We start from the raw sequence: 12,197 nt of genomic DNA on the forward strand, positions 1-12,197 counted from the left end.
TCGGTGTCACACGAGCGCGCTCGCATGCCGCCGTCACGTGACCCCGCTGCGCTGTCTTTGTCCGCAGAGGGGCTCCAACTACGGCTCCCTGATGACGGACGGACACGCGCAGGTGTTTGCGAAGACCGGCTACCACAAGGTGGGCGTGCGCCGCCGGCCGCGAGCGTGAATGTTTGATTGTCGCTGATTGCGAAATGTTCCCGATGCAGGGAAACATCGTGGCCATCAAGTATACCGACAGGACACGCATGGAGTTGAACAGGAAGCTCCTGTTTGAGCTCAAACATGTGAGTGTGTGTGTGTGTGTGTGTGTGTGTGTGTGTGTGTGTGTGTGTGTGGAAGAAGGAGAGAGACATCTCTGACGATGATCTTTGACACGTTGACTACAACATGGAAAACGGATAAGGCTTTTGATGAGTGTAGAACATGTAACGTTAGCAACGTGACAAGTGGCCTCCATCTTTGTGGAATTTTCTAAAAAAGATGGCACAAGCAGTTCAACGCCACAGTGAATGAATACATTCCTGAAAACTTGCTGACTGACGATTCTACTCCCCTTCCCACCAATAATCTTCCATTTGCGCTATTTCGACGTTTTAGGACGACTGACGCCGTTTGAAACGTCACGCTCATTTTGACGCGTACACTTGGAGAAACCGTCGGAATTTCAGCCCGTACGAGCTTTTTGGCCGATATTTTGAGGTGAAACTTGTCAGCATTTTAGACAAAAGTTAAAACACCAATGACCTCTAGGGGGCATTCAAGGATTGGCGACTGACATAAGTTTAGATCAAATCAACATTACATGACATAAATAATGGGTGCTAACTTACTGTAATTCAATTACTTTATTGCAATTAAATGACTTTAATAAATACTGTTAATGACTAACTTTCTCACTGTCCCAGCTATATGGACGGGTGTTGTCCAGAGTTCCAGTCCGTTTGACGACTTTTTTCCCCCCCGCTGCGTTGCTTGAACGCGGCACGCTCCTCCTCATGTACATTCTTCAGGTGCTCCATCAAATTTGTTGCGTTGAAGCATTTCCATGACGTGCACAGACTGCAAAGAACTTGCGTGTCGTTAACGCGGAGTTAAATGTCTTGCGACGATGACGTTATCCATCGGATCGGCGAATTACGACATGAAAGCCGATCAGCAAAAAAATGCTAATTATCGGCCGATACCGATAACACCGATCACATCGGCGTAAAGTCTATTGATCACTGCAAAGGGATGTTTGACGGACATTTTAGGGAAGGTCCGCAAGTTGAAGCGGCCAATTTGACTAGACTCCAAATTTTGACAGACTGTCATTTTTGGCAAATCTTATCACGTTGCTAGCAACATAGAGTATACGGCGGTAGTAGATTGTGACGACGTTGTGGACGAATGCAGATGAGAGACGTTCAGAACGAACATCTGACCCGATTCATCGGAGCCTGCATCGACCCTCCGAACACCTGCATCGTCACGGAATACTGCCCTCGAGGAAGCCTCCAGGTACCTCCTTACCTGTCGCGCTCTCTCTCTTTCCCTCCTTTTCTCTATGCCAGAATCTTTGTCTTTACCTGTCCAAGCACTTTACCAACATCACGAACACTACACGAGAGGGAGCCTCCAGGGACTTTACCTGTCTCTCTCTCTCCTCGCCTGTCCCTCTTTTATCTCTTGTCTCGCGTTCTTTACCTCTCTCTCTCTCTCTTTTTACCTGTGTCCCTACTTCCTGCCATAGCTGTCTCTCTCTTTGCCTGTCTCTGGTTGCGTGTACGTGAGTAGGACATCTTGGAGAACGACAGCATCACTCTGGACTGGATGTTCAAATATTCTCTAATCAATGACATCGTCAAGGTGAGCATCTCACTTTGTTCTTTTTTTAAATTTGTTTAAGGATGTCCCATGTTGTTGTTCCTGTCAGCAAATTGTTGCTTGACGTCCCGCGTGCGCGTCTATATGTAGGGCATGCTGTTCCTCCACAACAGCGTGATTGTCTCTCATGGGAAGCTGAAGTCGTCCAACTGCGTAGTGGACAAGCGCTTCGTGCTGAAGATCACAGATTACGGACTGAGCAGCCTGCAGGCCGAGAGCCCGTCGAGAAAGGACGCTCACGCTTACTACGCTCGTGAGTGACACTCCGTGCTCGTTATCCGCCGACCGATTCCCAGCCTTTATAAACAATGGACGGTGATCGACCGCCGCCGACCTGAACTGAAACTGCGACAAAAGCGTGTCGCGTTTGGCGTTGCGCTGCCAAATGTACCCCAATAGCTTCAGGTCCTTCCTCATTGCTGTGACAAAAGGCTAAAGTAATATCAACGCATGCCGTAAATGATGTACACAGAAGATGGCAAGAGATTTTTCAACTCTTGTTTTGATTATCAAAGCGATTTCAGTTTGACTTTCAGCTTAGCTGACAAACGACAGCTACGGTCCAGCGCTTTCCATTTTAGCGTGAAAAGAAAATGAACGTGCCATCTATCCTAAAGACCTGGAGCAAACCCGTCCACTGCTCCGTTTTGATCTCTATCTAAAACATTGACTGCGCCAACTATCATCACCTCCACCGCAATGCGTGACATTCCATCATCGCACGTGGTGAATACAAGGTTCAAAAGAGGTTAAAAACAGGTGCGGCGGACGCTAACGGATGATATCGGGCAAGCGAGGTGAGTCTTATTATTTGTTGTCGAGTCTTCCGGTCGTTTGGAGCAGAACATTGAAAAGAAGATCGGGCAAAAGTAGTGCAGCCTTTGGGAACGAAGAGGCTCCTAAAAGTGCTGGAACGGAGCGTGCGGGTGGCGAGCGGAGCCAAGATTGTAGGCCCGGTCTTGCCTCGGAGTCTTTTGGAGATGAACATTTGTCGCTGTGAGCGACGAGAGAGACGATTCATTCATTGGATTTACATCTCCTCAATAAAAGATCCAATTCCTCAGCGATCACGTTAATGACATCTGGATTTCTAAATCAACTTTGCTGTTCACGCGTAAATTATAGCCGGCGGGTGTTCAGTCTCCTTTCCGAGCAGTTGACCTTGCGTGACCACATCTGTTGTACTGACACGTGACACGTTCAAACTAGGTTAGTAGTGAAGAAATTGTCATTCAAGCCTTTTCTCAATGGCTGTGCCTGGTCGGCGACCTATTTTGCGTTCGTTTCCGAGCAGCGTGGTGGGGAAATGTCCTCTGCGATGTGCTTTCTCTAGAGAGGCTGTGGATGGCTCCGGAACTGCTCCGGATGGAAGCGACGCCTCCTCGGGGGACGCAGAAGGGCGACGTCTACAGCTTCGGGATCATCCTCCAGGAGGTGGCGCTACGCCGAGGAGTCTTCTACCTGGAGGGGGACCCGCTCAGTCCTAAAGGTCAGAGGGCAACTCTCCGAAGCGGCGCGAGGAGTCGGCCCTGTCGAACCGCACGCTGGTCTTCCCGTGCAGAGGTGGTGGACCGCGTGGTGCTGGGGGAGTGGCCGTGTCTCAGACCCACGGTGGACCCGCGCGCTCACAGTCCGGAACTGGGCCAGCTGATGCAGCGCTGCTGGGCCGAGGAGCCCACGGAGAGACCCGAATTCAACCACATCAGAATGCTGCTGCGCAAGCACAACAAGTAACCACGCTCACGTTTTCACGCCCGTGTACAGTCGAGCCCCGTTTATTGCGGGGGGTCCGTTCCAGGCCCACCCCGGATAGCTGGAATCCGCGCCAATAGAGAAACCATATCAGAAACGCATTTAAAAGTATTACGGGACACGTCATGAAGTGTTTTTTTTTTTTAGTGCCTCTTCTCAATCGCTCACTTGAACTTCTCCAAATGAGAGGCCAAAGGTGCTTGCTTCAAGCTGTTTTTCTTTTTCAGTTGCAGGATTCTGTAAAACCGGCACATCAAACATTGTACATTTATATACCAAAATGTTCAACCAAACCAGAGCTTTTCATATCACCAAGTCTGATGGCTTCATGGTCATTTATAGTGAGAAACGCCATAGACTGGCTAGCGGAAATTACGGTAGTTCTAAACCTACCGTTAAGCCTGTGTGTGTGTGCATTTGTGTGTGTGTGTGTGCAGGGAGTCCAGGACCAACATCCTGGACAACTTGTTGTCACGCATGGAACAGTATGCCAACAACTTGGAGGAGCTGGTGGAGGAACGAACACAAGCTTATCATGAAGAGAAACGCAAAGCTGAAACGCTGCTCTACCAGATACTACCGCAGTCAGTACTACACACGTCAAAGTGCATGGCACCACACAGTACACCAAACACCACCACTCAGTACACGGCACCACGTGCAGTACAGTCCGCGACACAGTACAGCGGGGCCGGGCAAACGATTGTGCTCTAGGGACAAGTTTGATTCGTAGATGAGGTGTCAAAGAGTATATTTTAATAATAAAAGAGAATAGGAATTCATTCTCATTTAAAATTAATAATTTGATACAATTAACCAACTGTTAAATAAGCTTCATGAAAAATGTCAAATTTACATTCAGTCTAAAATTGTTTAATTCAACAGTGGTTGTCAGTTTTTACACCAAGTAGCACCTAAAAAAAATACAAGTACCATCATAATGACCAACATTCAAATACGGTAGTGTAGTAGGCCTAAGTGTTTATATAAAAATAGTAATAATAATAATAATGAGACAGATGGGGGCGCTGTTGAGCACCAACATGTAAGGACGTGGTTTGGCTGCACACCAGTACAGGGCAAACTTTAATGAAAATATTTTGGCTGACTTTTGGCGAAACACGAGCGATAACAACTCAGTATCACACCCGATTGTTTTCTCCTCACCACTGAGCGGCTGGAAGCTACTGTGAGCAAAAGAAAGTCCAGACGGGACCAGGCCGCTAAAGCCCCGGGCGCAGTGAAAATGGTGATGCTCGCCATTGCAGACAGTGGCACTATGGACCTTAAAGGTCAGAGGACAAAGATGTTTCAAAATGTTCTTGATAGCTCTAGAACCCCTTTACAATGGAACAGGACAAGCCTGCGGGCCAGCGATGAGCCGAACGCCACGGCATCCATCCATATCGTCGAGCTTCAGCTGTTTGACTTCACCCTCCATAGCCCTCGTTTTATCCGAGTGCGTGTTCAGGCCATCTTCCGAATCTTTCCAACGTGACTCGTACTTGGCCAAGTCGTTCTTGATACAGTAGAGTCGATTTTTGGCTTTACTGACAAGTTGAGGATTTTGGAGATGCCAGCATTCTGCCCAACGGCAGAACGCTTGAGAAAGTAAACGTTCGGCGGGCTACGCTTTGCCCACGCGCGCACACACACACACTCACTGCATGCAACGCAGGACAGGACCCCAGTATTAAGTGTGTGTGTGTGTGTGTGTGTGTGTGCGCGTGCGTGCGTGTCCAGCTCGGTGGCGGAGCAGTTGAAGCGCGGCGAGACTGTTCAGGCGGAGGCGTTCGACTCGGTGACCATCTACTTCAGCGACATCGTGGGCTTCACCGGCATCTCTGCCGAGAGCACGCCCATGGAGGTCAGTCCTCGCTCACGCAGCCAATCGCACGCGAGCACGAGCGCTCGCCTTCTGAAGACTCCGACCCATCAAAGGCTCAACTTGACAGGAAGTCTTTCATGTTGACACATGGAATTCTGCGTTTTTAATTCTCATCTAATCTTATTATTTATAGTTTTTCAACGAAAACTTGTCTTGTCCACACAAACAAGAACAACAACTCGGCTCTTTGCTCCAACCGTCTGCTGACTCACTCCTTTCCAGAGCCAAAAAGTGATTGGCCAAAAAGTGAATTCATGATTTAACACCATTCATTGGCATGCAAAGGGAGGGGGTGGGCATCTTAATGGGCTTTGGTGGGCATCGGTGGAATATGGAATATTTTGTCGTGATCAGCTTATCTGACTTGACTTGCTTGATTTTTAAAACACTACATTGAAAGTTTCCAGTTCCGACATTGCGCATTTGTGACTTACTCGCACCTCACAAAAATTCATTTGGACTTTTTACTTTTGCACTTGAGTACATTTCCAAATGTTACTTATACCTAACTACAGGAGTTGACTCAGTACCGTGAGTTTTTGCATGTGTATTTGTGCTGAAGTATAGCGTGTGCGCACTTTTGGCACGTGCGTCTCCAGGTGGTGACGCTGCTGAACGACCTGTACACGTGCTTCGACGCCATCATCGACAACTTTGACGTTTACAAGGTAAGGTCACCGGCGCCGCCGCACACAAGCGCGGTGACAAGCGTGACCGCGAGCCACGCCCCCAGGTGGAGACCATCGGCGACGCCTACATGGTGGTCTCGGGGCTGCCGGTGAGGAACGGGAAGCTGCACGGCCGCGAGGTGGCGCGCATGGCCCTCGCCCTGCTGGACGCCGTCACCACTTTCCGTATACGACATCGGCCCGACGAGCAGCTCAAGCTGAGGATCGGAATACACAGCGGTCAGACGCGCACACGTCACGCAGCAGGGGTTGTAACGGCTCCCTTTTCCGCACTTTGCGACGTATACTCTGTTTACACCTACCGCGGACGAACTCTGTCGGAGTGTCCGGTGTCTAAACTTGTCCGACTTCCAACATGTTTACATTTCTCTCCCGCACAATTGATGTGACAAGCTGAGATTCAGCGCCTAATCTTTGTCTTCTACTCAAAGGTTGCGCTGACATCAAATCCAAAGCAATGCATCGCCGCCATCTCCTGGCGTCCGTTTATCACGACAGTTACATAGAAGCTTGAATTTCACAGATGAGCCCTGCCAGAAAAACGTAGTCGACAAATGTGTTTGTGCGTGGCAGTAAAAGTTGGATTGCAGTTGACGAATAGAAACGTCCACGGCAGTGAATGAGTTAACACGACGTTCCATATGATGCACTACTGTAGAATTTCTCAACAAATGTGTGTGTGTGTGTAGGTCCGGTGTGCGCGGGCGTGGTGGGTCTGAAGATGCCTCGCTACTGCCTGTTTGGCGACACGGTCAACACGTCGTCCAGGATGGAGTCCAGTGGAGAAGGTGAGCACACCGTCACAATTCGTCCATTTCAAGCATCACCGCTTTGTCAGGACACCTTTGAATTATGATTTGATTTGATTTTATGATGCAGCTTGTGTAGTTGAAAGTGCATCTTTTGCTGATATGAACAGCTTGCAGTAACGGCACAGCTGTAAGTAGAGGAGCTCGTTTACAAAAGCAGTCAGTGTTGCCAACTGAGCCGCTTTTTTACGATATTACGATATATAGCGACTATTTTTCTCAACGCCAGCGAATCATTTTCACATTCTGCAGTATGATACGAAATGTGGAAGGCAACTGCACCACTTAATTAATGAACAATTGTCAGTTAAGTATTTTTCCAAGATAATTTTTTTGTTCACATTTTCTGTGAAGGCAAAATATGTATTTATATTATAAATTGATACAAGTTGGTCTGGTATTATGAGGCAAATCCCACAAAGGGGCGGGGGGTTCTTGGCTGTCGGGCAGAAACCTCGTATGTCCAAATATGGTCAGTTCAAGAGATGTTCACGTTTACGCTTTATTAACCAATCCAAAATGTTGAAAATAGCTTGAGGACAAACCTATCAACTCTTGAATGCTCAACAGTGTGAGAAGTGTGGTCAAACGCCGCCTCTTCCCTAATTCTGTGAGAGTCGTGCAGCATTATGCCGCCTCCAGATTGAAAGTCTGAAATAGTGAAAATAGTCAAATTAGCCTGTTTTGTTCTGAAATGCTTCGGTGCAAAAGGAAGCCTGCGAGCCAAGAAGGTAAGATGACATGCAGATTCCTCGATGAAAGTCAGATCAGTCAGCTCATCGTTCACTCACGGCTCTGAGACCGTTGAAAGAGTTTGGGAAGATGACGTCAGGCCGACGTGAGCGTCATCAATTAGCAATTTTTTTTTCCATGATGATTTCGGGATGGTGTTGAAAAGTCGTCATTTTGGAGATGCGAGGATTCCGCCCGACGACATTTGTCTTGACATTTGTTTTTTCAGCGTGAAGGGAAAACAATGATTCCGATTTTTGTGATAATTGGGGATTTGCTTTCACGATCGTTTGGCTCGGCCTTTTGTTGTGATGAGCCGTATGTGCACTTTGACCTGATGAGCCGTACGTGCGCGTGTGTGCGCAGCGCTGAAGATCCACGTGTCGTCGGCCACTCGCGACGTCCTTCAGGAGTTGGGCTGCTTCCGCTTGGAGCTCAGAGGGGACGTGCACATTAAAGGCAAAGGACAGATGACCACCTATTGGCTGCTGGGAGAGAGCGACAGCCAATGACTGCACGGGGAGCGCAGGAAGAGGGCGCGGCCACGCCGCAGCTTGGCAGGGAAAAAGGAAACGCGCCACGAAGCCACAGTGCGTTTGTGCCACGTTTCCTGGTAGGGCGGCCTCAGCCGATCGCCATCCACAACCAGGAAGTGTCCGATGCTCACGTGACTGAAAAAAAGGACATAATTCTTGACTTTGGGCTACTTTGATCCTTTAAACTCAATTGCAACAAGTTCGTCATGTGTCCACTAGAGGGCACAAATCTCTGCTTGTCACGTCGCTACAAGCTAATGCTAACTGAAAGAAATGACGTCTTAGCCTGACAGGAAGTGAGGTCGAGTACGGCAGCGCCTGGAGATACGAGTGACCACGAGTTTTTCGAGATACGAGCCGTCGTTCGGAAGATTTCTTGCTTTGCTTTGACTAGCGAGCGATAGCTTGACATACGAGCGCTGTATGGTGGCAGGGAAACTCGACTCACTTCACAACAAGGTTTTAGAATTGGTGAACAATTGATCAAAAAGTTTTTTATTTGCACTCCCACTTGAAGTTGACTGTCAAATTATAGGTCAGAGGACAAAGATTTTCAAATGTTTCTTGATAACTCTCGAACCCGTTTACAAACCACATCTGCCATTTCAAAGTCTTTATATGGCAGATATACAGCAGTTCAATCGATAAATATGATGCCTTCCGGTCTTCGTCTCTTTCCGGCGCCGTGACGTCACACGAGCCAAACATCGTGTTCGTGCGCCGTTGTGTGCTATTGTTCCCGTCCTTGTATATTTGCTGTCGTACGATTTAACGACGTCACGGTGGTTTGTTTTGTGGCATTTGGTTGTACAAATGGTTCAGGCAGCGGCGAGAGTTTTTTTGGGCTTTCCAAGTAAAGAAGGAAGGCGTGACCAGTGCATAGGGGAAGTCACTCGACAGGGGATGAAACACGCTCAGCTATGGGTGCCTTGCAAGCATTCCAAATTCTGTGCCGGTCACTTCGAACGGGCGTGTTTTGAGAAAGCATCGGATCCACAGGTGTAGTTAGGCAGAGGCTGGAAGCGGCTGCGGTGCCAACTATTTTCCCTACGGCCATCGGGACCTCCACCGGCGGCGACGGAACTCAATCTCGCAGCGGCGAAGCGGCGCAGACGAGAGGTGAGCATTCCCTCGTATATACCTACGACTCTATTATGGTTACTGTGCACTGGGGAGTGGGGGGAAAAAAAAGACCCATTCAGTACCGTCGTCTGTACTTTTGCCTCTACGACAAGCCGACAGACACACGGCAAAGAATTTGTGCGTGGCGTGTTATAACGCGACTCGACGACTCGAGCGAGGGGCACACAATATACAGGAATACTGCATCCTATGTAAAAGCTTGTGCCGTGTCACTGAATCAGATATGAATATATAATACGTATAGTCGTGCTAAAAAATATCGGCACCCCTGGGGTGGCATTATTTCAAGCTTTTGACATGGCGTCACGTGGCGCCGGCGGCCACTCTCTTTTTCTGTTGTACAGCTGCTACTTGTCCGCTCGTCGTCGTCACTGCTAGTTTCCGACCTCCTGATCGGCTCGATCGCGTTTGCTTGGACGATGCCGAGTTCAGTCGGGTGCTCCCGTACGTCGAAATCCTCATATTCCAACACATTGCTCGCCATTGCGTATAGAGTGTTGCACGCTGTTTGTCAATTGCAACGTCATTTCCGGTAGCCCTTGCGCTGGATAGAGTAACCGCACCCCGGCGTCTTGAGCTTCGGGTATGTTTTGGGAGGACTCGATATGCGTCATAAAAACCTCATTTTTAGCTAAACTATGGTTGAAAATTTGCTGGAAGTGACGTGCATGACATATAAACAATGCAAATATGAATTTTAACTGACCCCATAATGTCTTTGTCATCTGACCTTTAAACACAATGACACTGTGTATTTCAAACAGCCGTATAGCTTTGCCTTAATAAATGCCATCTAGCTTAAAGCTAAACACCATAGACGAGCTACCGATTAGCATCAACATCGGTGTTTTAAGCTTTACGTAACAGATGTTTGAACAAACGCTAGAACTCGCCCTCTAAATCTCGATTTGTTTTTTGTGTTGACAGTAACAAATTACTTTGAATTGTTACTCTAGTACTCTTCCGAAAATTCAAGACATCAGAGTCCATGGCACAAAGAGAGAGAGGAAATGCTAACGCATCGTTCAGCGGGCGCGTGCACGACGAACTGGAGACAGGAAAGGCCTTTGGTCCGGACCAAAAGCGGACTTTAATTTCTTTGCTTTGTACATTTTGCAAGCGAACTATACAGTAATTTGTAAACAAAGCCACACGCGTGACGATCGTTGCTCACATTGGACAGAAATGAAGAGGACGGGACAAAGCACAGACCTGGAAATATGCGCTGCATTTCTGTTCTGCAAATTTGCGCTTATTAAAGTTGCAAAAATAAAAGAGGGAGTAACCTGTCATGAAGCATCTGTCGTTCCTGTCTTAAGCCTCCAATTAACAATAACAAAAAGCAACTTACTCAAAGAAAGTTATGACAGGTTCTGCAACAACAACAAGGATCACGGCAATCGATTATGTTGGGTGGGGAAAAAAATAACAAAAAGAGGGGTTCAAAACATGCACGGGGTCACCGGGCGCTCGGGAGAGGCCTTTTTGGGCTGTCCATTCAAGGAGAGCTTGAGGCATGTTCACATACTTAATATTACAGCTCGCGAGCAGCCGCCAACGCGACATTATGTAACTAGCCAGCTAGTACTAGCGCTAATGGACGTAAACATGCCACGTTCTGTCGAATCATGCTCTGAAGCTTGGGTCAACATTGGTTTGTGTGCGTAAATAATGTTGACAACATCAAGGTGTGCAGTCTGCAGGATGTCTTTCATATTGAATTAGACCGCGGATTAGATATGACGTAAAACATTCACTATCGTTATAAGCTACGGGACATTATTGGGTCGGGTCGAGGTCGGTTCGTATTAACAGCACCGCAAAAGAACCACACCCAGTTTGTTAGAAAGCGGACAGAGACCGCCTCAAAAAGGAGGTCTCGGGGCAGTTGTTTGGTGCGCACCGGGATTCACACCTGCACAAAAGGTCCAGACCAAGAGGAAACCAACTCTGGTTTGTTTAAAGTGGACCAAATGTGAATACAGTAAACTCCCGCCCGCGATGGGTGAAAATCTGCAAATAGAAATATATACATAATGTATCTTTGTTCCTCTATTTATGCCAGTGAGGCATAATGACAGACGGAACAAATTAAAAATGGTCATCTATTAAATGGCAGGAAGTCAATACAGTAATGAATGTATCCACTTTTGGTGACATCTTTGTTGGTGTGCCGTGAGATTTTCCAACTGTAAAGATTGGAAATCACTGGATGAGGGTCTTGAAAGACTTCTAAAACAATACACACATTTAAACACAGAATATATTGAGAGTGTGCAAGAGCAATGATTTAAAAAAAAAAAAAGGCAAAAATATCTAAATGAACACAGTACAAAAAGTAAGGTGTTTGCATGACTGCGAGACGAGCTGTACTATCAATTGCGTTGTGATTTAAAAAAAAAAAAAAAGGGGGGGGGGTGGCATTGCGCAATAACAAAAAGCAAGACATAGCAGGACTGCAAAGCGTGAATCGCGGTTTACTGTGGACCCAAATCTACATGTCAGAAAGTAGCTGGAATTTAAGAGGAAAAAGTCGATTACACTCAAATTCCGATTCGGCGATCGCTTTTTCAAGCCCAAATGAATCCTAATTTGAATCACTACCGATTCATGCACAGCCCTAGCAGAATTGTGTATATATATATATATATATATATATATATATAATGTATATTCTTTAGTGAAGAATGTCACATAGTATTTCTTACTGTGGTTTACGGAGGAGCTGTGAACGTCTCGTGTATCCGTTGATTGGAAAAAAGGTTACTTACATTCTATT

General features: G+C 47.2%; 1 protein-coding gene across 4 annotated transcripts in view; it reads left to right on the top strand.

The window, feature by feature from the left end:
- npr1b (natriuretic peptide receptor 1b) overlaps nucleotides 1–10,710 on the top strand; it is a 34,137-nt gene extending 23,427 nt beyond the window's left edge. For 2 of the 4 annotated variants that reach the window (XM_061795981.1, XM_061795982.1), the window contains exons 11-23: nucleotides 68–139; nucleotides 210–287; nucleotides 1,399–1,503; nucleotides 1,780–1,851; nucleotides 1,960–2,122; nucleotides 3,203–3,358; nucleotides 3,431–3,599; nucleotides 4,059–4,205; nucleotides 5,365–5,488; nucleotides 6,109–6,177; nucleotides 6,243–6,417; nucleotides 6,888–6,986; nucleotides 8,106–10,710. In XM_061795981.1, coding sequence (XP_061651965.1) covers nucleotides 68–139; nucleotides 210–287; nucleotides 1,399–1,503; nucleotides 1,780–1,851; nucleotides 1,960–2,122; nucleotides 3,203–3,358; nucleotides 3,431–3,599; nucleotides 4,059–4,205; nucleotides 5,365–5,488; nucleotides 6,109–6,177; nucleotides 6,243–6,417; nucleotides 6,888–6,986; nucleotides 8,106–8,251 — 1,575 coding nt within the window. In that variant the 3' untranslated portion in view covers nucleotides 8,252–10,710. The remainder of the gene's footprint in view (nucleotides 1–67; nucleotides 140–209; nucleotides 288–1,398; nucleotides 1,504–1,779; nucleotides 1,852–1,959; nucleotides 2,123–3,202; nucleotides 3,359–3,430; nucleotides 3,600–4,058; nucleotides 4,206–5,364; nucleotides 5,489–6,108; nucleotides 6,178–6,242; nucleotides 6,418–6,887; nucleotides 6,987–8,105) is intronic. The other 2 variants (XR_009791614.1, XR_009791615.1) reach the window with 2 other exon arrangements.
- The last annotated feature ends 1,487 nt before the right edge of the window (nucleotides 10,711–12,197 follow it).

The sequence above is a fragment of the Phyllopteryx taeniolatus genome, chromosome 13, assembly GCF_024500385.1.
Source record: "Phyllopteryx taeniolatus isolate TA_2022b chromosome 13, UOR_Ptae_1.2, whole genome shotgun sequence".
Lineage (NCBI taxonomy): Eukaryota > Metazoa > Chordata > Actinopteri > Syngnathiformes > Syngnathidae > Phyllopteryx > Phyllopteryx taeniolatus.